At 44.5% G+C, this 27,304-nt stretch overlaps 1 protein-coding gene across 12 annotated transcripts in view; it reads left to right on the top strand.

The window, feature by feature from the left end:
- DENND2B (DENN domain containing 2B) overlaps window positions 1-27,304 on the top strand; it is a 174,289-nt gene that overhangs the window by 119,965 nt on the left and 27,020 nt on the right. For 10 of the 12 annotated variants that reach the window (XM_054699356.1, XM_054699358.1, XM_054699354.1 and 7 more), the window contains 3 exons: window positions 6,089-6,193; window positions 19,190-20,449; window positions 24,083-24,219. In XM_054699356.1, coding sequence (XP_054555331.1) covers window positions 6,114-6,193; window positions 19,190-20,449; window positions 24,083-24,219 — 1,477 coding nt within the window. In that variant the 5' untranslated portion in view covers window positions 6,089-6,113. Of the gene's footprint in view, window positions 1-6,088; window positions 6,194-19,189; window positions 20,450-24,082; window positions 24,220-27,304 lie in introns of those variants that run through there. The other 2 variants (XM_054699363.1, XM_054699362.1) reach the window with 2 other exon arrangements.

Genomic DNA, 27,304 nt, shown 5'->3' with positions numbered 1-27,304 from the left:
TTGCTTATAGCTGGGTAAACGCTAGGGAAGATAGGACCCATGACTTTCCAAGTCCTTAGAGAACACATTATATAGGACACAGATTCTCACATGTATTGCTGTAGAACACGAGCGTGTGTGTTTACTAAAAATGCAGATTCCCAGGCTTCGTCTCCACAGATGCCCATTCAGGAAGCAGAGGTGGGGCCTGAGACTCTGCTTTTACTAACAAGCACTGCATTGATATTAAGGACAGTGGAGTCAGACAAAACTGCTCTACTCCTTCACTAGGTGAGTGGGCAAATGGATCGGCATTATCACTGCCTCAAAGAATGGGGAGAACTAAATTAGGAGACTACTGGGGGAAACAGAGTCTTGGCTCAGAGCTGGGGCACTGGTGCAGCCTCCCCACCCCCCTAAATTCCTGTCTTGTCACTTTTTAGCCAGCTATTTAATTGCTCTTTATCTTACTTTCTTGGTAATGTGTAAATAATAATAGAATTATTATTATAATTATAAATAATTAAATGGTTTAAAAGGATTAAATGATTTAATATATGTGATGTGCTTATAACTTTAGTCATTATATAAAGAATCTAACAGCATGTTCTCTAATAAATGTCCCTTTCTTTTCCTTAGGACTTTTCATTTTAGTTCAGGTATAGATCAAGGATTACTTCAAATGCCACCTTCTATGAGGCCTTCCTGGAGCCCTGTATTACTTAACTTTTCTGCCTACGGATTAACTTCTCCAGGCTAGGGGCTGTGTCTGTCATTTTTTTATCCTAGTAGCGTACACAGTGCCTAGCTCAGAGTGAATGGACTGGATGGCAGTGTTAGGGAGTCTGAAAAATGACTCAAACTTGGGAATAGAGAGGTTGCTTTCCATATACCTACAGAAGCATTGTGTGAAAGAAAAACCATTAAGCTGTGTGCCAGACTTACCAGCCACATGAGGTAGGTCATGTTATAGTTCAGTCTTTGGAACTTGCTTATGCAGTCCCTTAACCAGAGGTTGACAGAGGCAGGGTTGGCAGAGTTGTTTGACTCAAAATCAGGTCTTCCTGCTGTGCCTCACGTACTTGGAATTATGGTCTCTTCATCTCAAATGCACAGTTTGTAGAAAAGTTCTAGAAGTACCTTATTATGCTCCTTTCTCTGGATTGTAACTCTTTGTATAATTGCCTATAATTTGTCAGAGTTGAGTTTTTGAGTAACTTGTGATTGATAGTAGATGCTAATTGAACAATTTCATTTTCCAAACATGCAATTTCTGCCTACAGTTTGCCATTGTGGGTGTGGGATCTAGTGAAACAGTCTCACATCTCCCTAGCTTCTCTGCTTCAGATCCGTTATTTCCTGTGGTTATTTCCTCTAAGGAGTGACTTCCCTCCTTGCAGCCTGGCTTGCCAAGGTGTAACTGGCTGAAAGTGTAGATGAGAGCTTCGGGTTAGTCTTAGCAGTGTCGCCCAGGAAACCAGCCATGCAGACAGTGTCCAGATCTGTTAGCCTGGTCTTCAGTTCCTCAAGCCCCTGGGTTATTCTCTGACCCTCATAGACTGGACTTGGAGAGAAGAGGTGGTAAGGAGGATGGTGACTTGGTGTCTTTGTCCTGACCTAGGCACCCTTCTGGATTTCTCGCCTGCCCAACCTGCTTTAGCTCCTAGGCCACTTCCAAGAATGGCATCTGAGAAGTATAACCATGGGTCCCTGACCTGGACCTATTAGCGATTTTGATTCACTGGTTTCTTGGTTACATCTTAGCAAGATTTTTCTTCTGGACCCAACCAAGTGTCAGAGTCATTTATATTTTCCCTTTATCAAGTTGGCTCTGTAATCTCACGTACAACACGTAATAGCATTTTAGAGCAGTGGGTTTCACCCTCTTTAGATGGAAATCAGAAATCAGGAAAAGAAAGAATATATTTTTCATCATGTTCTTTTAATGTATTTCAGTTTTTTATTTTTCCACAAATCTTCTGCCCTTTCCTTGAGAGTCTTCTCTGGAGCTGTTAGAGCATATTGCAGGTCCAGTGTTGTTTGGATGGGCTATGATGGTTGTTGTGACCTTTGTTACCATGGGGACAGTTGAAAGCTGAAGCTTAGCAGGTTAATTTCCTTGTAGCACTTTACTGCCTGAGGACCCTGAAAACTGGCCCTGGGAAAGCTTCCAGAGGCTGCCTTTTCTCTTTTTTTCTTTTGCACACATAACCTATGCCCAGCCCTAGTACTTGGTACTAGGTGCAGGTAAATGTCCCACCAGAGCCAGTGCACATAGGTGCCGGAGGGGCAGGATTGACTCCTCCTCCTCCATCTTACCTTATAAGGTATATTTCAGTCCATAAAGACTTTTTCCCAACAGGTAGCGGGGAAAGTGGAGAAAAGTGAGACTTTTAGTATTGCATTCCTTTTTCCAAAATCATCTGCAGTGTTCACCTTGGAGTGATTCTGTTGCCATCATCAAACAGTCCCCCTTATGCCTGCTGGTGGCTTTCTTCCTTTTCAACTCCCACTCCACCATGACCACTGTCAGCCAAACCACACTCAGTGAGCTCATGTAAGTTAAAGAAACTATCATGATATCAGGTAGAAATTTGGAAACAACTATAAATGTTATCAAATAAGGTTTGGCGCTTTTTTTTGCCATCAAGAACAATCACTTACTTGCAACTAGGTAATTAATAGATGACCTCCAGGAGTAACATCATTAGTGGCCCTCAGTAAATACATTTAACTTTTATATTCAGACTTACTTCATTTTGTTCAATGTGATGAGAATACTAGTAAGAGTGAGAGAACTAATTCCTGAACTGTCTAGCTTCCTTGAAACTGGTGTGAGCTCAGGCCAGAATGCATTTTCCAATGTATTCACATTGGAAATAAACTTGATAGCTTAATTGTGTTATCTCTCACATCTGCTCTCCAAGGTATTATGATATTCTCATATCATGAAATTCACCCATTTAAAGCATATAATTCAATGGTTTTTAAATATAGTTACAGAATTGTGCAACTATTAACCACTATCTTATTTTAGAATATTTCGATCACCCTAAAAAGAAACCCCTTACTCATTATTTACCATTCTGCCACCCACCTCCTTGCACTCAGCAACTACTAAATTCCTGTCCTTTTCTATTTGTCTATTTTAGACATTCCATAAAAGTGGCATCATGGTTTCATCCATGTTATAGAATGTATCTTCATTCTTTTTATGCCTTAATAATAAATATTCCATGTGTGGATATGCCACATTTTAGAATGCATTCACCCTTATAATGGGCATTTGGATCGTTGCTGTTTTTTGGCCATTATGAATAATGCTGTTGTGAACACATGTACAATTATTTGTGTGGACATAACATTTTCATTTCTTTCAGCTACCTACCTAGGAGTAGGTCATGCTGAGTCATATGATAACTGTGAATAATCTTTTTTGAGATACCACCAAAACTTTCAAAGTGACTATTATTTTACACCCCCACCAGTACTGAGTGAAAATTCCAGTTTTTTCACAGCCTCACTAGCACTTGTTGTGATCTGTCTTTTTGATTATAGCCATTGTAGTGGGTACAAAGTACTATGTCATTGTGGTTTTGGTTCATATTCCCCTAATGATTAGTGATGTTGAACATTGTTTCATATGCTTACTGACCAGTTTTACATCTTTGGAGAATGTCTGTTCAAACTATTTGTAAACTTTTGAATTAGGCTATTTGCCTCTTTATTGTTGAATTCTCAGGCCAAATAACTTCCCTTTCTGTGGATTGTGTTTTACTTTCTTGATGGCTCTTATTTTGATATAGCAAAGCTTGTCTTTTTTCTTTTGTTGCTTGTGCTTTTGGTGTCCTGCTATGAAAGCATTGCCTAACCCAGTGTTGCAAAGATTACCTGTATATTTTCTTCCAGGCTTGTTTTTATAATTTTAACTCTTACATTTAAGCCTATGATTCATTTTTACTTAATTTTTGTGTATGGTGTGAGGTAGGGCTTCTCCTCTTTGCTCTTTTGTATATGAATATCCAGTTGATCAGCATCCTTTGTTGGAAGACTCTTCTTTCTCCATTGAATTGTCTTGGCATCCTTGTTGAAAATCAGTTGACTGTAAGTGTGAGGGTTTATTTTTAGACTCTCCATTCTATACCATTGATCTCTGTTTTTATCCTTATGCCAGTGTGCACTGCCTTTGATTACTGTAGCTTTGTAGCATGTTTTGAATTGGCAACTCTGAGTCCTCCAAGTTTATTCTTTTTCAAGATTGTTTTGGCTGCTCAGGATGCCTTACATTGCCATGACATATTAGCATCCTTTGTCAATTTCTGAAAATCTTAGCTATTGATGGGTATTTTGTTCCATCTGTGAATCAATTTGGGAATATTGCCATCTTGACAATATTGAATTTTCTGATCTGTGAGCATGGGATGCCTTTAATCTTATGCCTTCTTTAATTTCTTTCAGTAATGTTTTGTAGTTTATCATGTACAAGTCTTGTACTTACTAATTTTATTTCTAATTGTTTTATTCTTTTTGGCTTCTATTATTTAATGGAATTTTTTTTTTTTTTTGGTGGGTCCCTCGCCAGCTGCAGGGGAATGAACCGGTGCTGCAGAGCCTGCAGGCAGCCTTGCAGCCCAGCGCTCAACTGCTGCGCCACCAGGGGAGGCCCTGGAATTATTTTTCTTGATTTCCTTCTTGGATTATTCTTTGTTGAGGTCTAGAAAGAAAATTGATTTTTTTTTTTTTTTTTAAACAGAGGCATGTTTTATTTATTTATTTGTTTGTTTGTTTGTTTTGTTTATACATGCACTGGGTACAGTCAGAAGTGCGGGAGGGTGAGAGGATTCACCAGAGCCAGAGCGGGGAGCAGAGCAGGCAGAAGGACCGAAGTACACTGCTGAGGGGAGCAGCGGGCGGCAGGAGAGTCTGCGCGCCATGCGGGACCCTCCTCCGGTGACCGGGGAGCAGCCGGGGATTGAACCGGCGCTACAGAGGCTGCGGGCAGCTTCGCAACCCAGCACTCAACCGCTGCGCCACCGGGGAGGCCCAGAAAATTGATTTTTTAATACTGCCCTGTGTCCTGCAAACTTACTTGAATTTATATATTAGTTTAATATCTTTTTAGTGGAATCCTTAGAGTTTTCTACATACAAAATAATGCCATTTGCAATTAAGAAATAATTTTATTTCTTTCCTTCCAATCTGGATGTACCATTAAGCTTTAACTTTTTTCTTCTTTTTATTATTTTAGCATAAACCAATGTTCCCTAAAGGATAGTATTGTATTTAATTAACTGTATATGGTACACAAATGACCATTTTTCACTTATAGGTACTTAAATATCTTAATGAATATTAATTTTATTTTAATGAGTATTAAGGAAAATAATGAAAGCTTATAATTTCATGATATTGGCTCAGATGTTACTTTATCAGATTGTTGTTCCCTGAACATTTTATTTAAAATAACAGACCTTCCTCACTTTCCTTCTATGTCTCCATTTTTTGATTCATAAGACTTCTCTGCACCATACATTTTATATTTAAACATATACTTGTGAACCACCACGTGATGATGAGTGCATGCTCACTGTCTGCTTGTCCACACTCTCTCCAGAAGGGCAGAGACTTTGTTTCATTCTTTGCTGGATGACCTAGGGCCTTGGTGTTCATTAAATATCCGTTGAATGAATACTTAATTGTTTAGAACAAGGTTAGATTTCTTTTAGAAAAGCAAGTCAATTTCAAGTTGATTCAAGAAAACACTGAATAATTTAGAAGGTATGTAAATATGGCAAAATTCATAAAGGCTGTGTGGCATGCAGAAGTTTGGGAAACTAACTTGAGAAATGAGAAGAGGTAGGATAGAAACAGATTTTCTTACGTTATTCTCTGTGAAGTGATGAGCTATCTGTTAACTCACAGACTCTTCAGGTCAGGAATCCTTTGAAACTCTTAAGCTGTACCACATGGAATTAAATATATGTGGGAAAGTGGTTCCTATCACCCACCACAGAAACCCGCTTGGCAGTCTTGGAGGTCATCTGGAAGATGTTTGGGGTGCTTTGGGATGCTTGTGGAAACTTGGATTATAGTCTTGTCTTCTTTGCAGGGCTCTGGATTTGCAGAGAGCCGAAATGACCATGACTGCCAACAAGAATTCCAGCATCAACCATGGGGCTGGAGGCACTAAGGCCCCTCGGGAGACCCTGAGCAGGTGAGTAGGGGCACGCTGCTGTGGGAGAGAGGCTCATTGGAGGGTTGCAGTAAGGGACAGTCAAATGACCTGTCATGGGCTGGACCTCTGCCAAATTGTAAGCGATCATCACTGATCATTAAGGTGATTGGTCTGGCTCCAGCTCATGTTGACTATGAAATAGAAATCATCTGTAACACATATGCTATTTTCTAGCTATATAAATCTCCACAGAAAGTGAGTAAACAGAGACCCTAAAACAAGCTTTGCCTTATGTTATCTGTTGAAGTTACTTAGATGCCAAGGAATGGAGCCAGAATGTAGCAGCTGATGTTCTTCTGGCTGTATTCTTTTTCCAAGAAGGGGGCAGCTTGCCTGAGCTCTAGCTCTTGCCTGAGCTGTTCTGTAGGAAAGAGGCTGATCACACTGGGGCTTGGGATGGGGAAGCAGTTGTACATATTAACAGCACAAGTTCCAAGCAGAAGTCTAGACTCTAAGGTTTTAGGCTGGACTAAAGGAAAAAAAAAAACAAAAAACCCGGCTTGGGGAATTTTAGTCAGTGTAAACTATAATCTACTTTTTCTGGCATTGTCTTCTTTATAAAGGTGGGAATTTAAGATCATAGAAAGCCATGGATTTTGGAATCAAATCCCAAATTGAACTACCTTCAAATCTAAGCTCTAACCACTTACCAAATAGTGAGATCTCAGGGTGTTTTCTTGGTTACTCATCTATAAAATAAGAATAGTACTTATCTCACAGAGTTGCTGTGAGGATTAAATGAGATATGTCAATGTTTAGCATAGTGGCTGGCATGAAGCTACTCAACTAATGTTAGCTCCCTCTAGATAAAAGCTTCTAGAACTGGCAGATAGATGTACAGTGCTCTCACCAAAGCTTCTTATGCCTTGATAAAGGCTGGATGCCCTAGAAGAACCTCCAAGCTCTTTTATTAAAGCCACATGCCTTTCATGGCCCCATTTGCTGAATCTCTAGTGGACAAATTTTACTTTTGGGACATAAGCCACTAGAGTGAATAGCTTTGGGAAGGATGCTCAGCTTAGCTTGGGGTAGGACTCATTCCTTCCTGGTTGTCTGGGCCATGCAGTGCCAAGCTGTGTCCAGTGGAATGTGCCACCCTCAGTTCTGGCTAGAGGTATGGTAGACATTTGGTTCATTGACAGCTGGAGTCCAATAATGGTGGAAAGGATGGGTGCAGGATATAGTCTCTGGGAGTGACTGGAGTAAATGAAGCAGGGGTTCTGTACACCATGGGTTAGTCCTAGGAGAAATGGTCTGAGTGGACTTTGCCAATTAAACAGAGATTGGTAGAATCTGATGTTTTTTAATGTAAGAGCTTGGAATTTAGACCAAAAAGTTAAATATCCTCTCTGTGGTAGCAAGAACAATAAGAGTACTCCCCTGCCCTGTGCCTACACATCTCTTCCAACCTGGGCTAGAGTTGCTTGCATACCTGCTTCCCTGAAGTGGATGAAACTGGGAATGGTAGGAAGCAATAACTCTTGGGTAAAACAGGTGGAAAACTTCAGTCTTCCGGGGCATGTTGGTGGCCAAGGCAGAAACTGGTCTAGATCTTAGAGTCTTTGTTTCTTGTTATCTGCTTCTGGGAACCAATTTAGGTTTTTTTTTTAAAAAATGTGACACTGTTATGGTAAAACAAGCATTATATGTGACTGCATAGTTTCATCCTTAATTTCAAAGAAATAACTTACTTAAACCTGAATTGAAAATCACTATACCCATCAGTACTCAATCCCTTTAAATATTTTTGTTTTCTTCTCACTTTCACTATGCAGCGGGAGATGCATTAGTAACATCAAATAACAAAGCAGAATTAGGACTGCTGGCTGGTACCTCTATTTCTATTTGGAACGCTTACCTACAAGTTTTAAATATTTTCAGAGGTTGTTCTTCCCTTGGTTTCCCAGCATGCATGTCACTATAACAGGATGGGTGTTTGTAAGTATCTGAGCCTCTCCTGTGCCTCAAAAAAAGCATTTCTGGTGAGTCCTCTCACCCCCCGCATCTCTGGCCTGTACCCCAGCTCTTGTATGCATAAATAAATAAATCTGAAAAAAAAGTCATTTCTCCAGCCTCTCATATCCAGCCTCTTTCCTGCCACATTCTCACTTTACTCTCTTCTCTCCTGGGAACCTGGCTTTTGGTAGGGAGTCATAGGCTCCTGTGTGCCTGCAGATGCTCTTCTCTCAGAGTGTGCCACCAGACTGAAGGTACTATTTAGATATTGTCATGTGGTGCTTACTCTGACTGCCTTCATCCCTAACCACATCTAAGAATATTCTTTGGCTGAGTAGGGTAGTAAATCACCAGTTAATTTGGGAAGTTGCTGTCAGTGAGCTCGGAATACTGGCCTCCTAAGTACCTGGTCCTGCGGAGGACAGTGGAGAACAAAGAGGGATGACCCAGTCTCTTTCTCCAAGGATTTTAAAACTGGGATTAATGACCATGGCACCTACATTTCTTATTCTGACTTTTCAGTAGATATTTGGCAGTCACCTGAGAGTTTTCATCATTGCTAGCCTAGGAGTCCAAGTGGGAGGAGATGCCCTGATATGACCAGAACTTTGGTTCGGGAGGGCAGGGGTGCTAAGACTTTGGGAAACTGGGCCTTTATCCACCCCCAGTTGGCAAATGCTACTTCTCTCCCAGTACTTTTCTTGACCACTCAGCTAGAAAAGATTCCCTTCCCCTCTGTAGTCATTCTTAGAACCTTCAACTTGCACCTCCAAATTGATTTCTGTAGAGCCGCATAAGGTAGATGTTTAGGTGGATCTGAAATTCTCTAGAGGACTAGCACATATTCTATTGGAAAGTTAGAGTTGGAAGACATCTTGGGATTCATTTGACTGAGTCACTTGATGTTATATGTAAGGAAGCTAAAGCCCATGTAGCAATTCATAATGGAACTATAATTCCAACTCTGAGTTGTAGGTTTCTGTGCAAAGGAAGGTCTTGGTTTGTGATAGGGTAAACTCTCGAGAGGTCTTGGGGTCCCACTGCTAATGTGGGTACAGAGACAAACCCTGTGCTTAGATTTCAGGAAGAGAGTAAGAACTTGAAGAGAATAAAAATCTGCTGAGAGTAGTGCTTTGGGTAAAAGATAGTGTTGCAGAGCCTGTCTCACCCATGGCCTTAGTCCCACCACCTGAAATACTTCCCAGAATCCAAACATGATGTCATCAGTATTGCTCAGCTTATTTGTTGCTGTGTAATAAATGACTCTAAACTTGTGGCTTAAAACAATAACAGTCATTTATTTTGTTCACAGATTGCAATTTGAGTAGGATCCAGCAGGGAAAACTTGTCTCTGTTCCTTGCAGCATCAGTTGGGGTTACTCGAAAGTTGGGGGTGACTCAGTGGTTGGGGCTGGAGTCATCTGAAGGCTTGCTCACTTGTATGTCTGACAGCTGAAGCTGACAGTCAGCTGGGATCTTAGTTGGGGAACACCGACAGCATGGGAGGCAGGAAGTAGAAGCTGCTGGTTTCTTGAGACCTGGGACTGAAAAGGACTTAGATTCATTTCCTTTGTATTCCGTTAGTCAACCAGTCACCATGTCCACATTCAAGAGAATGGATTATTTTGATGGAAACTATGTCAGAGAATTTGGGGAACATATTTTAAGACTACTACAAGTATTTTGGCTTGATTTTTTGGAACTAGATTTCTCTCTCTCTTGACTTTGCATAGTGCCTGTTTCTGTTTATTCTGCAGCTCCATTTTACTGGACTGGGGCATTGGGGATATTTCCATCAAGTATCATTTTTTTATCTGCCTCAGAGGGGACTTCTACATTGTAAATCTTCTATACCCATTGACTATACCCATTGAATTTGGGGTTGCCCCTCAAACCCCAAGGATTTGCTTAAAAGTCTTTGTATTTCCCTAGAAATTAGCTTCAAGGCAGACAGGGGTGGCTTTCAGAGATTCATAGATGTGTTTTGTGGAGGAGAGAAGGTGACTCAGTTTCTGATTTGATCATTCTACTCTGCCATTCTACTTACCCTGGCCACCATTCTACTTACCCTGACGAACTATGATTGACATCAAGAGTCTCTGTAGATGGCAGCCTAGGTGTAGCCTCATGTGGAGGCTGAAGCTACCTGGGACTCTGCTGGGGGAATCCCAACCATTTGAGACCATTTCTGCTTTTTAGGAGCAGAAAGGCCAAGTTTTGAGTCCTTTGGCTTTTTATCAGGATTACCCCAGAATGGGATGTCAGCAGGAGTTACTGGACTGAGCCAAGTAACTGGGAACAAATTTCTGGACTCAGGCAACATCCTCTCTTTGCTCCTCTTGCATATTCCAAGTATGGCCTTGAGGGAGTACAGTGAAAGCATCTTCTGAGCTTGGGCAGTCACTGTGTATGTCGGGAGGTGGAGGGGATGCTGATGCCCACTGAGCCAACAAGGGTCCACCTTAGTTGAGCAACTTTAGAATGAGGAATGCCTAAACTCCCAGTTAATTTCATTTGAAAGCAGGTATTTTGGGTTCTTGGACTCACTTCCAAAGTGCAGAGGGGAGTTCCCCTATACCACGAAGCAATTCTCTGGAAACTAGCTGGGTGATCTACGATTTAACTTAGCTGTGACATCACCTACCAGGAGATAGCATCAGATTCCAAGGTTAAGGGCAGTTTTAGATGATGGCTCCTCCATTCCTATTGTTCCTTGTACTTCTGACTAAATTGCTACAGATTGAGGGCTCCAATAACCCTCTCCTTGGGCCTCAGACGTCAGTTACAAGTCTAGGTTGTTACTTGTAATTTTGACCGACTGGCTATAGTCAAGTTCCTGTGACTTCTGTCCCCTTTGGATTCAGTTAATTTTCTAAAACAACTCACAGAATTCAAAGAAACATCTTCCCAGTTACTAGCTTATGATGAAAGAACATAACTTTAAGATGTAACGGATGGAAGAGATCCATAAGGCACGTGTCGCAATGTCCCCAAATCTCCAAGTATTCTCCAACCCAGACAACTCCTTTCCTTTGGGTTTTCATGGAGGCCTCATCACATTGACAGGATTGATTAAATCTTTGGCCTTTGGTGATTGGTCCAGCCTCCAGCCTTTCATAGTTGGGAGGGTGGGACTGAAAGTTCTAATCCTCTAATCACATGCTTTCATTTCTTAGGCTACCAGCCCCTTTCCTTAGGGGCTTTCTAAAATCAACCCAATTAGTATAAAAAAGAAGACACCTTAATAACTTTCATCTCTTAGAAAATTCCAAGGGTTTTAGGAGCTATGTGCCAGTAATGGCAAGAAGCCCAAATATGTTTCTTGTTACAAGTCACAGTCTCACAGCAGGCTGGACACCTGCTTAGCAGGGACAGGAGCATTTTGGAAGCTGGGCTTGTATAACCTTAACTTTCAGATAGTCTCACTTCATACACCCATAGCCCATCTTGGTACATCTGGGGTCATTTCCTGGACTCCCAGGAATGTTCTCCAATGGGCCCTAACTTGTTCTTCTTCCTGATATGATACTATGAGAAGCCCTGTAGTGAGAACATGCTGAGATCAAAACTGTCTTGTCGTCACGGAACTAAAGATACCCTCCCCCAAAGTCCCTAGGTACACTTGACAATATACAGGGAATCTTTTGGCCTCAAATCCTTCCTGCTGTGTTACTGGAGAATGAACCAGGTCAGTAACTCAAGGATTGGGTCATGTTCTGAACAATACCAGAGGGTAAGGCAGTTATCTTGCACTTTAACTCACTTTCTATATGTCTGTGTGTGCGAGCATGTGTGCATATTCTTTCTTTTTAATTGTTTTCTCTTTCCATACCTTAGTGTGTGCTCTTTTGGTCCTACTCACTCGTCTTACATATTTGTCCCTGTGTCTGAATGTTTATGATCCTGTTTCTTTTAAAATTCCTTTGCACTCTCCCCCTTTCTTTTTCTCTTTCTCCTTTTTAATCTGTTTATCTTACTCCCTCTCCTGTAGATGTTGGTTTTGGCCGGTCAGATGCTGCAGTGTTGGCATCCATACCCGTGCTGAGCAGCAGAGCTGGCTGCTTGCTGACAGGGCAATGGCACAAGTGCCCAGTTTCACATTGTCTGCCTCCCCAGGGGCAAGCTCTGGGATTTTAGAATAGAGGGAGAGATGGTAAGAACAAAGTTTTTGGTGTTTTTTGACTGCTTTGTGTTTACTCGTCTCTTGTATTTCCTCTACCTTCTTGGAACTGTTGATGGTGTTCAAACACCTTTACAAACTGGCATCATCTTATTCACACAGCTAGTATGTGAGGATACTCACAGCAAGTATTTCCCCCAGCTTTATAGATAAAGAACCTAAAACTCTGAGCATTTGGGTGACTTCCCATGAGCACACCTAGGACATGATGGAACTGGGACTAAGAAGAACCCAGGTCCTTAGACTTTTGGTCTAATATGTGATTTTTGCCTGGTGGGAGAGTGTTGTGGGGACTGACAACCATGTTGGGCCATGTAAAGTGCCCTGTGCACCATTTTTTGTTCTTCAAGTCATGTGGCTCAAAGAGGGAGACAAGAAAGTCCATGGACAATGCCCTGGACAGGAGACCTAGGTTTTAAGCATTTCTGTTTTATTCATTCATTTAGTCATTCAACACAAATACATTAATTCTTACTGTGTTCTAGAGGCACTGCAAAGAGCAAAGGATATCAAGAAGGTGACTGTCATCACCTTCAGGTAGACCACTTAGAATCTAGAAGGGACTATGGTTCTAGAGGCACTGCAAAGAGCAAAGGATATCAAGAAGGTGACTGTCATCACCTTCAGGTAGACCACTTAGAATCTAGAAGGGAATATGGCTTCAATAAAGCATTATGCTACCATCATACATTTTCTGGGAAAGTACAGGCACTAAAAATAGGTCATCTTCAGATGGGTGAAGGCGGGGTGAAAGGAAACATAATGTGAGAAGGCTGAGAGGTGTGAAAAGCAGGGAGCTGGATGTGGCCAAGGTTAGGGTACAGGATTTCATAGAGAAAAACAGTATGAGATGACAAAAGATATAGGTAGGGACCAGATTTGGGAGGTACCTTGTCAACCCTGTCAACGAATTTGCACTTTCTTTTTTTTTTAGTTTATTATTAAAAAAGATTTATTTATGCATACAAGAGCTGGGGTACAGGCCAGACGTGCGAGGGTGAGAGGATTCACCAGACACAGAGAGGGGAGCAGAGCAGGCAGTCTGACTGAAATACACTGCTGAGGGGAGCTGCGGGCGAGACAGGAGAGGTCTGCTCTGCCATGTGGGTCACCTCCCTGGCTGGCCAGGGATTGAACTTATGCTGCAGAGACTGCAGATAGCTTCAAAGTGCTGAGACTTCACCCTTTACACCACTAGGGAGGCCCTGGATTTGCACTTTGAAGCACGATTAATTTTGCATTTTAGAAAGAAGTCAGAAGATGAGAGGGTAGGCTGGACCCAGATTAAGACTACACTCAGAAAGACAAGTTAAGAGACTGTTTTGATAGTCCTGGAGAAAGATAAGGTCTGAACCAGGGAAGTAGCAGTAGCAGCAGCAGTGGGCATTGCAGGGAGGGGGATAGATCTAAGAGATGTGAAGGAAGTAGAATTGATAGGACCTCGTCATCAAGTAGTTCTTGATGACAGTGTGTTTGGAGAGAGAGTTGGGTCCAGATGCTTGAAGGAGGGGGAAAGAAAAGAACAAAACTGGGCCTTTTCTCTCTGTGGGATGAGTTGGAAATACATGTAGAAGTAAAAGCCAGCGGTGAAAGAAGCTCAGACCATCATAGGGGGAGACTGTGTGAGAAGACACTCAGCCCAGCTGAATGGGAGCAAAAGGGGTTCCTCAAGCCTTCTAGATAGGCAGTGGACTGACCCTCTTCCCCTTGATTGCGTACTCGAGAACAACGCTCCTGTACTTAACCCCACTTATCCTACCTGGACAATTTCTTCTTCCCTCTTGGATCATTCCAGTCATCATGCAAGCATGCTGTAAGATTTCCTGGCTCAAAATAGCCAACAAAAGCTTCCTATTACCCCATAGTCTTCTCTGACTACCACCTCATTTCCTTGTTTTCCTTTTAGGAAAAACTTTTGAAAGACTTGCCTGAACTCCTTGTCTCTATCCTCTCTTACCATTTTCTTGAATTCCTCCCAGTCAGGCTTCCCTTCCTACCTCTCCAGTGAAATCTCTGTTCTCAAGGTCACAGTGACCTCTGTGTTGCCAAGTTTAGCCATCATTTCTCAAGCCTTTCTCTTACTCGATAGTTAACAGATTTGACTCTGTTGATTGCTCCCTGTTTCTCTAAGGTCTCAGGGCATTGCTCTGTATTCTTCCTTCCTCACTCTAGTCTCTTCTCAGTCAGTTGCCATTGCCTGTTTTGCTAGTTTTCCTTCCTCTACCTGACCTTGAAACACAGGAGTGCCCCAGGCCTCAGTCTCTAGCTACATTTGACTCCTTAGATGATCTCATTTAGTCAGATAGTTTTAAATAATATTCATAAAACAATGATGATTCCAAAATTGAAATTTATTAGCTTAAATCCATTTTACCAGGTGCTCAGGCAAAAGCCAAAGCCCTTGATGACAGTCTTGACTTCTCTTTGTCTTTCATACCTTTCATCCAGTCCAACTGCAAATCCAATTGGCACAGCTCTCAAAATAGATCCAACTCTGCTGCTACCATGCTAATCTGAATGGTCATAAACTTATGCCTGGATTGTTGACCTTTCAATGATCTCCCTGCTGCCGTACTTGCATGCTTCATTTTTTGATAGGAAATCAAATCCTGTCATTTGTTGCTCACACCCCTTTGAGAGCTTCCTTTCTCTCCATGAGTCAGTCTTATTATTGGTCCACCGGGTCCTCTGTGATGTGGCCTCTGGTGCCTCTCTGACTAATCTCCTGTCTATGCCTCATCTACATACTCTGCTCTGGCCACACTGGCCTCCTTGTTGCTCCCAGAATATAGTAAGTCTGTATCTCAAGCCTTTGACCAACTGCCCCTTCTGCCTGGAATATTTCTCCCCTCAAAAAATCAACTGCTTGGCCTCTCTGGTGGTGCAGGGTTAAAAACATCTCAGTGCTATCAAGCTGTCGCCAGCCACTGTGGCCTGAGTTCTGTCCCCAGCCAGGGAGGTGACCCACATGGTGCAGCAGACCTCTCCTGTCTCACCTGCTGCTCCCCTTAGCAATGAATTTCAGTAGATCTGCCTGTTCTGCTCCCTACTCTGTCTCTGGTGAATCCTCTTACCCGCTGCACCTCTGGCCTACACCCCAGTTCTTGTATGCATAAATAAATAAAAATAAATCTTTTTTAAAAAAATAAACAGCTTACTTCTATAAGGTTATGTTCTCATATCCCCCTGGCTGAGAGGCCTTCACTGATCACCCTCACTGTTAATGTCTCTCCCTTTACCCTGTTCTATTCTTCATTCACCCCAGAGCCCTCTCAGAGTTGATTTATTTGTTAACTCTAAACAAATAAAGCCATACTGTCTCCTTCCACCAGAATGTTACCTGTATAGAGAGACTTTGTTTTTAGTTATCTGCTGATCATTAATACCTAAAATATTTAGAGCTCAATAAATATTGGTGGAAGAGCCAAGGTATGTCTCAAGCTAACTCACTGTGGCTTGGGCAATAGGTGGCTGCTTTGTTTCCATGTCCAGCATTCAGGGAAGGTTGGCAAGGAGCTGTCTTGGGAAGTTGGAGCCTGTCAGTGGCATAGTGGGATGCCAGACCCAAAATAAGGCTTTGCTCAGATAGTTGGCTTCTTCAGAATGCCTGGGTCCTGGCACTGCCATTCTCTTGGCCATATTTCCTCCTTGTCAAACAGGTGGATGTTTAGTCCCAATCTCAGTTTGAGGAACTGGGAAACACCTAGAAAATGAAACTGAAGCCCAAGAGTACTCTCTCCTATCTAGTCAAAGGAGTTGCCACCTACTGTATAAACTCTGTAACAAAGAAAGACGTATCTTAACTGCTAGCCCCCATTGTGTTCCTTTTTAAGTCTCTCTGTTCTCTAGGTAATAGATCCTCCTGGGATCAGCTTGGGAGCAAAGACTGATGGAAACTGACTGTTGGGGCTATAGCACTAGGTAGCACTAGCTCTATTTCCAAGGTGCCTGTTCATTGGGTGCCTGCAATCTTCTACAATTTAAGCTTCATGAGGACATGGATTTTTGTCTCTATTGTTAATCCTTGTATCTAGCACCTAGAGCACCTGTCAGCACATAATAGGTGCTCACTAAGTATTTGTTGAATGAATAAACAAAGATATGGTCATCTTACCCTACCTCCAACGAAGAAGAAATGAAACATAGAATTCTTTGTATAGCTTAGACATTCTTTGGCTTACTGAACTGGACAGATGACCCTTTGCATCCATGCTTTGGTGAAATAAATGACCCAAGGCCCCTCTAGCTTGTGAGTAGCTGGGATCTCCCAGGTGCAAGCCTGGTGCATTGCCTTGCTGCTGTCTACTCTAAGGAGAACTGAGGTTTATTCACTTCATACTTCCTCGCTGAGCAGAGACTCTTTGGTCACCAGCTTGGCTGGGCACCGGATTTCTCTCATCTGTGCCCATGTACATGTGGAATGGTTCTTGTTTGACTTGCCCTTTTAAAAACAACTTAAGCATGTAGAGGTTTCCTGTTGGTCGGGGGCAGCCAGAGGCTATGACCCAACAGGGAATTGTCAGCCAATCCCTGAGTCACTGGAGCTCCAATGTTGTGTGTGTGAGCAAGCAGTGACAGAAGCCTGGCTCAGGGGCAGCTGGCTGCCTTCCTTGGATGGCATGGCACTCTGGAACCTGTGAGGCTGGACCGCCCAGTTTTGAGGGCCATGGCATTAGGGTCAGCGAGGCCTTTGTAGCATGCAGTGTTGGCAAAACCCAATTGTTTCTGAACTAAAACTGTTAAGAATCTGAGAGTGATAGTAGGCACTAGAAAAGTGTACTAAGAAGAATTATGCTTATGGTTCTCTTCAATAAGCTCACTTTGACCTTTCCCCTCCTTTGTTTGTTCAGTGTTCCCTGAGCATTTTCCAGGTACTGAGTGTGTATCTGTCAACCTGTGGTGAGTTATGGTCTAGTAGGGAAGACCAGGAGCTCTCTTGGTACTTACAAATGCAACATTGGAGACAGGGCTGTGCCCAGTATTGTGTGTGTGTGTAAAGGGGGTTCTGCAGAGTTATGTCTGGGACACCTAGGTGGTTTGCAAAGATGGTGGAGATCACTGCTTCCTCTTTAGAGAGGCAGCACAGTGTAGTGTCAATGCATGTCCTGGCTCCACCACTTATAGCAGAGTGACCTTGGATGAGATATGTAACTTTCCTATATCTCAGTGTTTTTCATTTGTAAAATGAGGATAATAACAAACAATAATAACCTTAAAGAGTTTTTGTAGATTAAATGAGTATATATAGATATAGATATATAGATATCTATATATATATATTGGGTTGTTGGAAAAGTCATGATGTATTTTTTGTGTTTTTCAAACAAAAAAATGTGTCATGACTTTTCCGACAACCCAATATGTATATGTATATATATTTAGAACCCAAAGCATGCTGGAATCAGTTATTTGCTAAGGCTCATAATTGGCTGGGACTTCTTTGATGAGAGGCCACTGTTGGAGGTAGAGCTGCTGAAGGAGTTGTTCCCCCTCCCCATTAGCCTCTGCATTGAGAGAGTGGAAAGGACTCTTTCTTGAAGGGATCATTCTGATCCTTGTGAGACCTTCAGAGATCCAAATTCTGATTGAGACCCAATCTGAGGAGCAGTAGCTTGTGTCTGGCAGTGTAAGTCTTAGGGGAGATAGGGACTTGTTAAGATAGATAAGAGGGCTAAAGGGTATTTTGGGGACTACTTCAGGAGTTGGTTGCGGTGGTTGCTGTAGCTGCTTTTTTTTTTTTTTTAAAGATTTTATCCACTAATGCATACAAGAACTGGGGTACAGCCAGAGGTCTGAAGAGTGAGAGGATTCACCAGAGCCAGAGTGGGGAACAAAATAGGCAGACCGACTGAAACACTGCTGAGGGGAGCAGTGGACGAGTCGGGAGAAGTCTGCTGCGCCGTGTGGATCTTTTCCCTGGCTGGGGATCAAATTCGTACTGCAGTGGCTGCTGATAGCTTCATAGGTTGTGTCTTTTTTTTTTTTTTTTTTTTTTTTTTAGATTTATTTATTTATTTATACATACAAGCACTGGGTACAGTCAGAAGCACGGGAGGGTGAGAGAATTCACCAGAGTCAGAGCGGGGAGCAGAGCAGGCAGAAGGACCGAAGTACACTGCTGAGGGGAGCAGCGGGCAGCAGGAGAGGTCTGCACGCCATGTGGGACCCTCCTCCAGTGGCCGGGGAGCAGCTGGGGATCGAACTGGCGCGGCAGAGGTTGCAGGCAGCTTTGCAACCCAGCGCTCAACCACTGCGCCACCGGGGAGGCCCCATAGGTTGTGTCTTAACCCCTTGTGCTACCAGGGAGGCCCTGCTGCAGCTGCTTTTGTCTGAGCTCATGAGAGCTGATCATTGTAGTATTTCCTCCCAACTCCATATTCAATGACATCACATTGGTAGCTTGAAATCAGCCATAATGGGAATATTTATACCATGGAACTTGGCAAATGCTACAAATATATGCTCCCTCCCACCTCCCGAGAGCCTTTTGTTAAACCACAGGTCATATGTTCTCTAGTTGACAGTTGTAAGCTCTTTGGATGCTCTAGCCTGTCACAGAACTGACTTCTGTTCCAGACAGAGCAGTTCTTGAGGAGCAGCCGGGTCTCTGGGGTGGACTGGTAGCGAGGTCCACTGAATCTGACCTGCTGTGGATAAGGAGTTGTTTCTTTCCTTGAGGACAGCTTTGGGGGTGCACCACTTGAATAGAGTACTTTTAACTGGAGGGTCCTACAAGAAGTGATACTGAGCTCTCTAAGAATAAAAACGATGTCTCTGTTTTTCAGGGCACTCACTGCCATTTTCTCTTCTCCTCCTTTTTTTTTTCTGTTTTCTCCTAGGTCTCAGTCAGTCTCTCCACCTCCAGTTCTCTCCCCACCGAGGAGTCCCATCTACCCACTCAGTGACAGTGAAACGTCAGCCTGCAGGTACCCAAGCCGCTCCAGCTCCCGACTGCTCCTCAAAGACTGGCACCCCTGTGAGCCTTTACCCCCAAATCCTCAAGCTGCCTCCCCAGGCACTTCACCACCCATCTGTCCCCTCAAGTCCACCGGCTTCAGTTATTTGGACGGAAGCCCTTCAGCGTGCAAGAAAGAGGACCAGAAGGAGAACGTCCAAGGGGCAGCCCAGAATGTAGAGGGAGTAGCTGCTTGCCTCCCCCTTGCCCAGAGCACTCCATTCCTGGGACCAGCGGCTGGCCCACGGAGCGTCTTTCTGAGCCGCTCTGGTACCCGTGCCCATAGCCTGGGCATCCGGGAGAAGATTTCAGCATGGGAAGGTCGCCGAGAGGCTCCACCCAGGATGAGCATGTGTGGGGAGAAATGGGAGGGCTCCGGGGGCGAGTGGGCAGTCAGTGAGGGCTGCCCCAGCGTGGGCTGTCCTAGTGTGGTGCCGTCCCCCTGCGGCTCAGAAAAAACCTTTGATTTCAAGGGCCCCCGGAGGATGAGCAGGACCTTCTCTGAGTGTTCCTACCCTGAGACCGAGGAAGAGGGAGAGGCACTCCCTGTCCGGGACTCTTTGTACCGGCTGGAGAAACGGCCAAGCCGGAGTGAGCCCAGCGCCTTCCTCAGAGGGCATGGCAGCAGGAAAGAGAGCTCAGCCGTGCTGAGTCGGATCCAGAAAATCGAACAGGCCCTGAAGGAGCAGCCAGGCCGGGGACTCCCCCAACTCCCCAGTAGCTGCTACAGTGTGGACCGAGGGAGAAGGAAGCCTGGGACCTTGGGCACCTTGGAGGAACTGACAGGGACTGCGGGTGTGAGCGCTGGCAGCCGGGCGATAGGAGTGGCTGGAGTTGGGGGGGAGGCAGGCCCACCCCCAGAGAGGGAAAACAGTGGCTCTACCAAGCCTGGGACCCCTGGAAGTAGCCCTAACTCTCAGCTGCTGCCATCAAAGGGCTCCCCTGATCCCGCTGTGAACCCTGTCCCCAAACCCAAGCGCACCTTTGAATATGAGGCTGACAAGAACCCCAAGAGTAAGCCAAGCAATGGTCTACCTCCTTCACCCACACCTGCTGCTCCACCCCCTCTGCCCTCCACCCCAGCCCCACCAGTCACCCGGAGACCCAAGAAGGACATGCGTGGTCACCGCAAGTCTCAGAGCAGGTAACACATGTCCCACCAGTGTTTTGTAGCCAGGCACAGTGGCTTTCTTCAGTGGAGGGTGAAACAGCAGGTTGTAGTTGTGGCTCACACCGTACTGCTTTCCCAGCTCTGAAGCACTGAACACTTACTAGGTGGTAACATGAGTTAGATGAAGGTGAGGTTATTGTGCTATTACAGGATTAGGATTCTTAAACATGGCTGGGATGGTGAGCGTTTGTGTCCCAAATGCTGTGTACTGAACATGTTGACTGGGTTGGACCTTCATGGGTAGAGGCAGGCTTCATTTAGCACCCTGTGGGAACTTGATCAGTCCTTCATGGGAAGGATAGACCCACTTTACTTTTAGATAGAATAGACAATCCCTTAAGGATCAGTAGAATCTTGGCCTTACGACAACCTGAAATGCCAGCATTAGAAACTTATTTCTTCAAGAGAAGCATTATCAGGTTTCTGCATAATATCATTAACACAGTGGTACCAATACATTTAACATGATTTCCTTTTTCCTGAGGGCCACCTGGCCATCACTTGGCCACAGACCCTGGGTTTGTGTGGAAAGAGGAGACTGGTGGGAAAGGGGTGAAAGAATATTTCACCTACTTCTTGGCCATGTCCAGCACTGACCTGTTATGAGAATCACATTGGTTTCTTGGTCAGGCTTAGTATTCCTGATGCTGAAGACCTGGGCCACCCTCACAGTTACCCCACTGGCTATCCCGGTGTCTTTGGAGCTGGAACTGCTGCAGTTGGTGAAAGTTGACAGGCATCTTGTTTTCTGAATTGAGGCTGGCTGGGAGCCACTCTTCTGGAAGGCCTTTCCTTCTACCTCACCCTGCCTTTCTATTCTATCTCAAATTCAGATGGGCTTTCAGGTTGGTTTTACTTCCAGGGATTCTTTAATCAGACTCCATACTTAGGGCTTCATCCAGCAGATCCCATCTCATTCAGAAACTGCTGCCATGTGCAGGGAGGATGGAATCACAAAGGTTCACACACATGGGCCAGAAGAGCCCTTGGCTGCTAAGGGTAGTCCCATGTTTGGGCCTACCCCAACTTGCTCACTGACTTTCGTTCTGTTGCAGCTTGCCAAGAGTGTTTGCTTTGTCCTTACTCATCCATTTTTGTAAATACCCATCTGGAGCCTGCTATGCACCAAGCCTTGTGCTGCTCCAGGGGAAACAGAGGCAAATAAGACATGGTTCTTCCATTCAAGGAGCTCGTGGTCTAGTGCAGGAGAAAGAGGCACAAATAAATCACAGATGCCTTGTTGTACACCAAGATCCAGACGGAGAGACGTCTGTGGGGAAACTTTAGGCTGAGGAAGAGGGAAGCCTCCTGAAAGAGGGAGTTGCAGAGCTAAATTTGGAACAGCAGAGACAGTAGGTGAAAAGTGGGAGCTGGAGGAGAGCCCATGAATCTGAAGGTGTTGCACATACTCCCACCCACATTACACTTGTATACAGTATGGAGCCACATTCCTGCTATATGTGGGGGAGTTGCTTCATGTAAGAATTGCCTTGGCAAGTACAAATCTGTGCTGTTCGCCAAAAAGATAAACAGTTCAGAAGGTACAGGCTGTTTCATTTGCCTTTTCACATAGTGAGCATGTTCACCTGGAAAAGATCAAAGGGTAAGTTTCTATCTGTTGTGCCAGGTGTGACTCTTATATTTAATATGCCTTTTTTTTTTCTTTTAAAAATTAAGGCAAATATTTCTTCTGGTATTCAACCCCCAGAAAGAAATGTTTTAAAAATCTGAGGGAAAAACTGTATTAATTTTAATGGAAAGACAGTGTTGGTCCTTGATGTGACACCTTCCTAAGGGTTTTCATAGATAATTTGGCTGAACATATTTTGTGTCTTATTTGCTGACTTGGGAACTCCTGGGGTCATGTGTTGGCTGCACTGTGTACATTTGAAGATTAGGTCTCAGACCAACATCCTGCAACCACTGCACTCAGCCATTGACTGTTTACCCATGTCAGATGTCTGCACCAAAGACAGAGATTTGGGAGTCATCAGGTAGAAATGGTAGATATGGGGCCTCCCCGGTGGCGCAGCGGTTGAGCGCTGGGTTGCGAAGCTGCCCGCAGCCACTGTGGCGCCGGTTCGATCCCCGGCTGCTCCCCAGCCACCGGAGGAGGGTCCCATATGGCGCGCAGACCTCTCCTGCCGCCCGCTGCTCCCCTCAGCAGTGTACTTCGGTCCTTCTGCCTGCTCTGCTCCCTGCTCTGGCTCTGGTGAATTCTCTCACCTCCCGCGCTTCTGACTGTACCCAGTGCATGTATAAACAAAACAAACAAACAAAATAAATAAATAAATAAAACATGCCTCTATAAAATAAAAAAAAAAAAAAAAAAAAAAAAAAAAAAGAAATGGTAGATATGGTGAGGGCCCATCAATATTTGCCTCCCAGAAAGTGCAGAGTGAGAAAGAGTCCTGAAGGCAACTTTGAGAGACTCTGGCATTTAAAAAGCATGTGGGAAAAGGGAAATCCCTCACACCAACCTGAGAAGTAAATGCCAGGGAGGCAGTTGAAAACAAGGATTGGATATGTCATTGAGGCGAAGGCAGTTGGCCAGGGTAGAGTGTTGAGTTGTGTCAGGTGCCATAGAGAAGCTGAGAACAAAATGTGGCCTTTAGGACACTTTTAGTCCTTGACGTTTTTCTGTAGCAGTTCATTAAATGAGAGGAAAGACTTCTTTGATGAAAGGTCCAGTGTTACCCAAGAGTGGCTGGAGGTTTGATGGGTGAGAGGAGGGATTCCATCAGTCCCTTTCTCCTACTCCAGGCACCTGCTAGGACCTGCCTTGGAGAGGGAGAGGACTTAGCTGAGGTCACATCTTAGAGGAAGAAAGTACCTCCCTAATGAAGGAGAGGAGCAGAGAGGACTGTGGGCTCAGGGTGTCTGAGTTGCTAACCAGCTGCAGTTTTGATATTGTGTAGTAGAAGGGAATGTTATTTGAGAGATGGAAAGGAACTGAAGTCTTGGGAGTAGCTCTTGCTGCCAGTTATCCTAGTCCTACCTCAGAAGTGGTGTGATTTGTTTTGAGGGCTCAGACCCTTCCTTTTTCAACAAACTGCTCACCACTTAATGCTTCCCTAAATAGTCCTGGGCATCTCCTGTCCAATGTTGAGCACTCACAACCTGCTCAGTGCAGTAGCAGGGGCCCTTACTGGGAGGCAGATGTGAAGGCAGGTCAGGTGCTCAGTCCCTATGGCAATGGCAGCTTCTTCTTGAGGAGGACATTCTCCAGGCCTTAGAGGCTCAAGTCAGTTGCTCAGACCTGGAAGTCAGACAGTGTGGGCAAGTCCTTGTCTCTGCCACTTCATCTCTCTGCACCTCTGTCTCCTCATCTGTAAAATGGCACAGAATACAAGAGCAGCACCGTAAAGATAATGCTGATAACACATGTAAACCATTTGCCATAGCCTCATAGCACCCTGTGGCATTTGGGACACCCAGGCTGGGCCTTTCAGACCTGCTAGCTCTTCATTTGGATGGTAAGTGTGGTAAGTGTGCTTTGCTGTGTAGGCGAGGTAAGGAGGATCTCTGGTCTTTACTGTGGCCATTCCCCACTAAGGTAGCAGGACTCTAGTTCACTGGAATGACTGTTACTTTTGTTACCCACAGAAAATCCTTTGAGTTTGAGGATGCATCCAGTCTCCAGTCCCTGTACCCCTCTTCTCCCACTGAGAATGGTACTGAGAACCAGCCCAAGTTTGGATCCAAAAGCACTTTAGAAGAGAATGCCTATGAAGATATTGTGGGTAAGCACTGGCAAGAGTGGCAGACTGCCTCATCTCTGGGGGCTGCAGAAGGTCAGGAACAGGAGGTACTCTCCCAGGTTCCATCTCATTCACCGTGGGCAGAACTCAAGGAAGTGGGCATCAGAGGAAGCACCTTTGCAAAGACTGAGCAACTAAGAGACTAAAACCTTGACTGAACTAAAGCCACAAAAAGGGGAAAACTGCATCACTAGTCCCCTTCTTTGTTCATAAGGCTTGGGAGTGCCAAGCTATGTTCTTAGGCAAATCAGTTACTTTTCTAAGGCCTCCATTTTTTCTCTTATAAAATGATGATAATAATGTGCTGATAGTAACAACAATAATAACAATATTTCTAAAGATTTTTAGGATTAAATGAGACAAAATATTATAGTTCCTGGAACAGTGCCTGGTCTTTACTATATATTTCTCCTGCCCTCCCCTTCAAAAACTATGAACACAGCTGAGATTTTTTTTTCTCTGCTTGCAAGCTAATAAGTTTAGCCTGCCCCAGTTTCACAGATGCTGGCAGAAGACACAAGACTCTTGGATCACAAACAAAGGACTTTACTCACAACACAGCAGGCAGCATGAGCTCCGTGTTCACAGGGGTTCCCCTTGCTGCCATGTCCCACAGGGCACTGGAGAGGAGACCTAGGTGGAGGCTGCACACAGAATGGGTCTGTGTCTCAGCTAGGAACCCCAAGTTTAGGAAACCCCAATCATTTCAAGGGGCTGCGGGCAAACCTGCCCAAACTCTGCACAACGAGAAGACATTACCTTGTTACTGGTCAGGAAACATCTGTCTGCCCTACTCAGAGGGAGATGTGATCTCTGTCTTCCCAGGATGTTTGCTATATAAGTATCTTCAAAAATATGGTCTGGAATTGTTCATTCCTCTTGCTCAGAAGGACAGAAATGTAAGACACCACGGGGAATTATGTTCTTCCAACAAGTGGGAGGACTTGGTGTTGGCAAAATTGAGTTTGACCGTCAACACAAAAAACAGTGTTCTAAACCAAGTTGGGTTTATTTTTGGCTTTCATGTAATTCTGGCCTCACATCAGTGGGCCTTCAGTTCTTCCAAAGTAAAATGTATGTCGCTGAAGAAGAGAGAGGAGAGCAGTCATGTATTTGGGCTTGCTCCTCTCTCAGCTGTCTCAGACTTCCCTCTGTCTCTCTCTGTCTTAGGCCTGAGTCTAGAAGACAGTTGGCACATCAGAGAGGAAAGAGGCCCTAGTGGAGAGTCCTCCAGGTCCTCCTAAGACAGTGGAATCTTAGGAAGAAAAGGCCGTCTGTTCCCTCTGAACCATCAGTTTGATCAATTTCTCCTTAAACAATGGCTAGGGCAGCAGCAGCAGTGCTTGGGTCCACACAGGCCCTGCTTTTCCCTGGGATGGAGTGTCTAGAATGTAGCCATTCAGAATTAGGTCAGAACAGGAAAATGGTGTGGAATGAGATGCCTAGGCCAGCAAAAGTGTTTGGGGAGGAAGGCCTTTCCCTTTCCACTGGAAAAAAGTTAGCTTTTTATCAATCGGTCATCTGGAGTTGAGGTCAAGAACTATGGAGATCAGAGGCACAAACCCCGCCTCTCTTCACCCCTGTTGCAGAGTACATTCCTGTTTCTGTCATTTGGAAGAAATTGTAATGTGTCACTGGGCCCAGGGCCATTGGGGGCACCCATTGTGGCTGCTGCAGTAGGCAGAGAAGGCTGTGGTTTCTGCTCTCCTTCCCCCACTCTGCTGTCTTCTCTGAGAAGGCTTTGGCAGCCCTTCTGTGCTGCCCAAGGATTCCAGGTAGGGGAATGTTCTTGTATCAGCTAAACTGAAAAAAGAGACAAAGGGACAGCTTTAACCATTTTCACTGCCCACGATTTCAGGACTCTGTTTGGGGTTGTTTAGAAGCAACCTCTGGATGCAGGTTGGATTTTGGAGGCACAGCCTCAACCTTAGTTCAGGTTAGAGAGAAGAGGAAGAGAGAATAAGTGTGTCTGAATGTCAGCCTTCTTAGTAGAGGGAACTTACTGCCACTCTGGGATGTTGAGTGAGGAGGCAGGAAAGTATGGGAACAGTTTGGATGTTTCTTATTTGGATGAGCCAAAGCTAAGGGTGGGAGCTGGTGGGAGCTAAGATTGGAGTGTCGGTGTGTTCCTTAGCCTGCTGGCTTAGTTTCTGAATCTTTGGAGCATTGTATAGGAGGAAGAGAAATGGGGGAGGGTGTTAGGGGAGGCCAGGGATGTGACCCAGCACCTGGGTTTTACTTCAGCCTTAGGGGTGAGGGCCAGTGTCAGCATCTGGTAGGTTCATTGCTCTGGGCACATTTTCTTCTTCTGTATCCCCATAGCAGTCTGGGTCTAAGTTTCTAGACCTGACCAGGGAGACATGAGGGAAATACAAGGGAGATATTCTTTTCTTTTAGAGTCTGGCTGATTTATCCCTTTTTCCTTCCCTGAGACAGGCCCAAGAATTTTGGACCTCCTTCTTCGCCCCACCCCAACTTCATGGGGGCCCTTGTTGCTGAACTCAAATGTCAATTTTGCTTTTTTGCATTGCATTGACTGGTGCCTCTGACTTCCCAGGAGTCTTCTTTCTGTTATTCTTAGCATGTCCTCTATGAGCTTAAGGTCACTACTTCTGACTCCATTTGGATTATCCAGCTTTTATGCTGGCTCGCTTGCATAGGGACAGACGGGACTTTGTTTTGGGTGTGGTAAATGGGGCTAGGGTGGGGGTGGAGGGTTGGAGGCAGAGAGAATTCATGGTGAATCTCCATTTTGGCCACAGCCTGCTGGAATGGAGTTTCTGGTCTATTAGAGGTTAAGGGCCAGTTGACCCAGAGACTAACATGTCTTCTCTGTGAGCCGTAAACTTGAAAGAGGGGCCTTGGCGAGTTTGCTGGTCTCCCATCCATATCAGGCAGGACTCTCCGGGAACTGGAGTGGGATACTTCACAACAGGCTGAGGTGTATCATGCTAATTCACAATGGAAGTGTTCAAAAATAAAGTGACTACCTTGCTGCTTCGTGGGGCTGTTAAGTTTTGTCTGTTCAGTTTGACATCTGCCCCTGAAAGATGTGATTCTACATAGC

Source organism: Talpa occidentalis, unplaced genomic scaffold, assembly GCF_014898055.3.
Source record: "Talpa occidentalis isolate TD23 unplaced genomic scaffold, MPIMG_talOcc4v2.1 talOcc4.3, whole genome shotgun sequence".
Classification (NCBI taxonomy): Eukaryota; Metazoa; Chordata; class Mammalia; order Eulipotyphla; family Talpidae; genus Talpa; species Talpa occidentalis.
The sequence above is the reverse complement of the archived record's forward strand: the minus strand, read 5'-3'. Positions and strand labels throughout refer to the sequence as shown.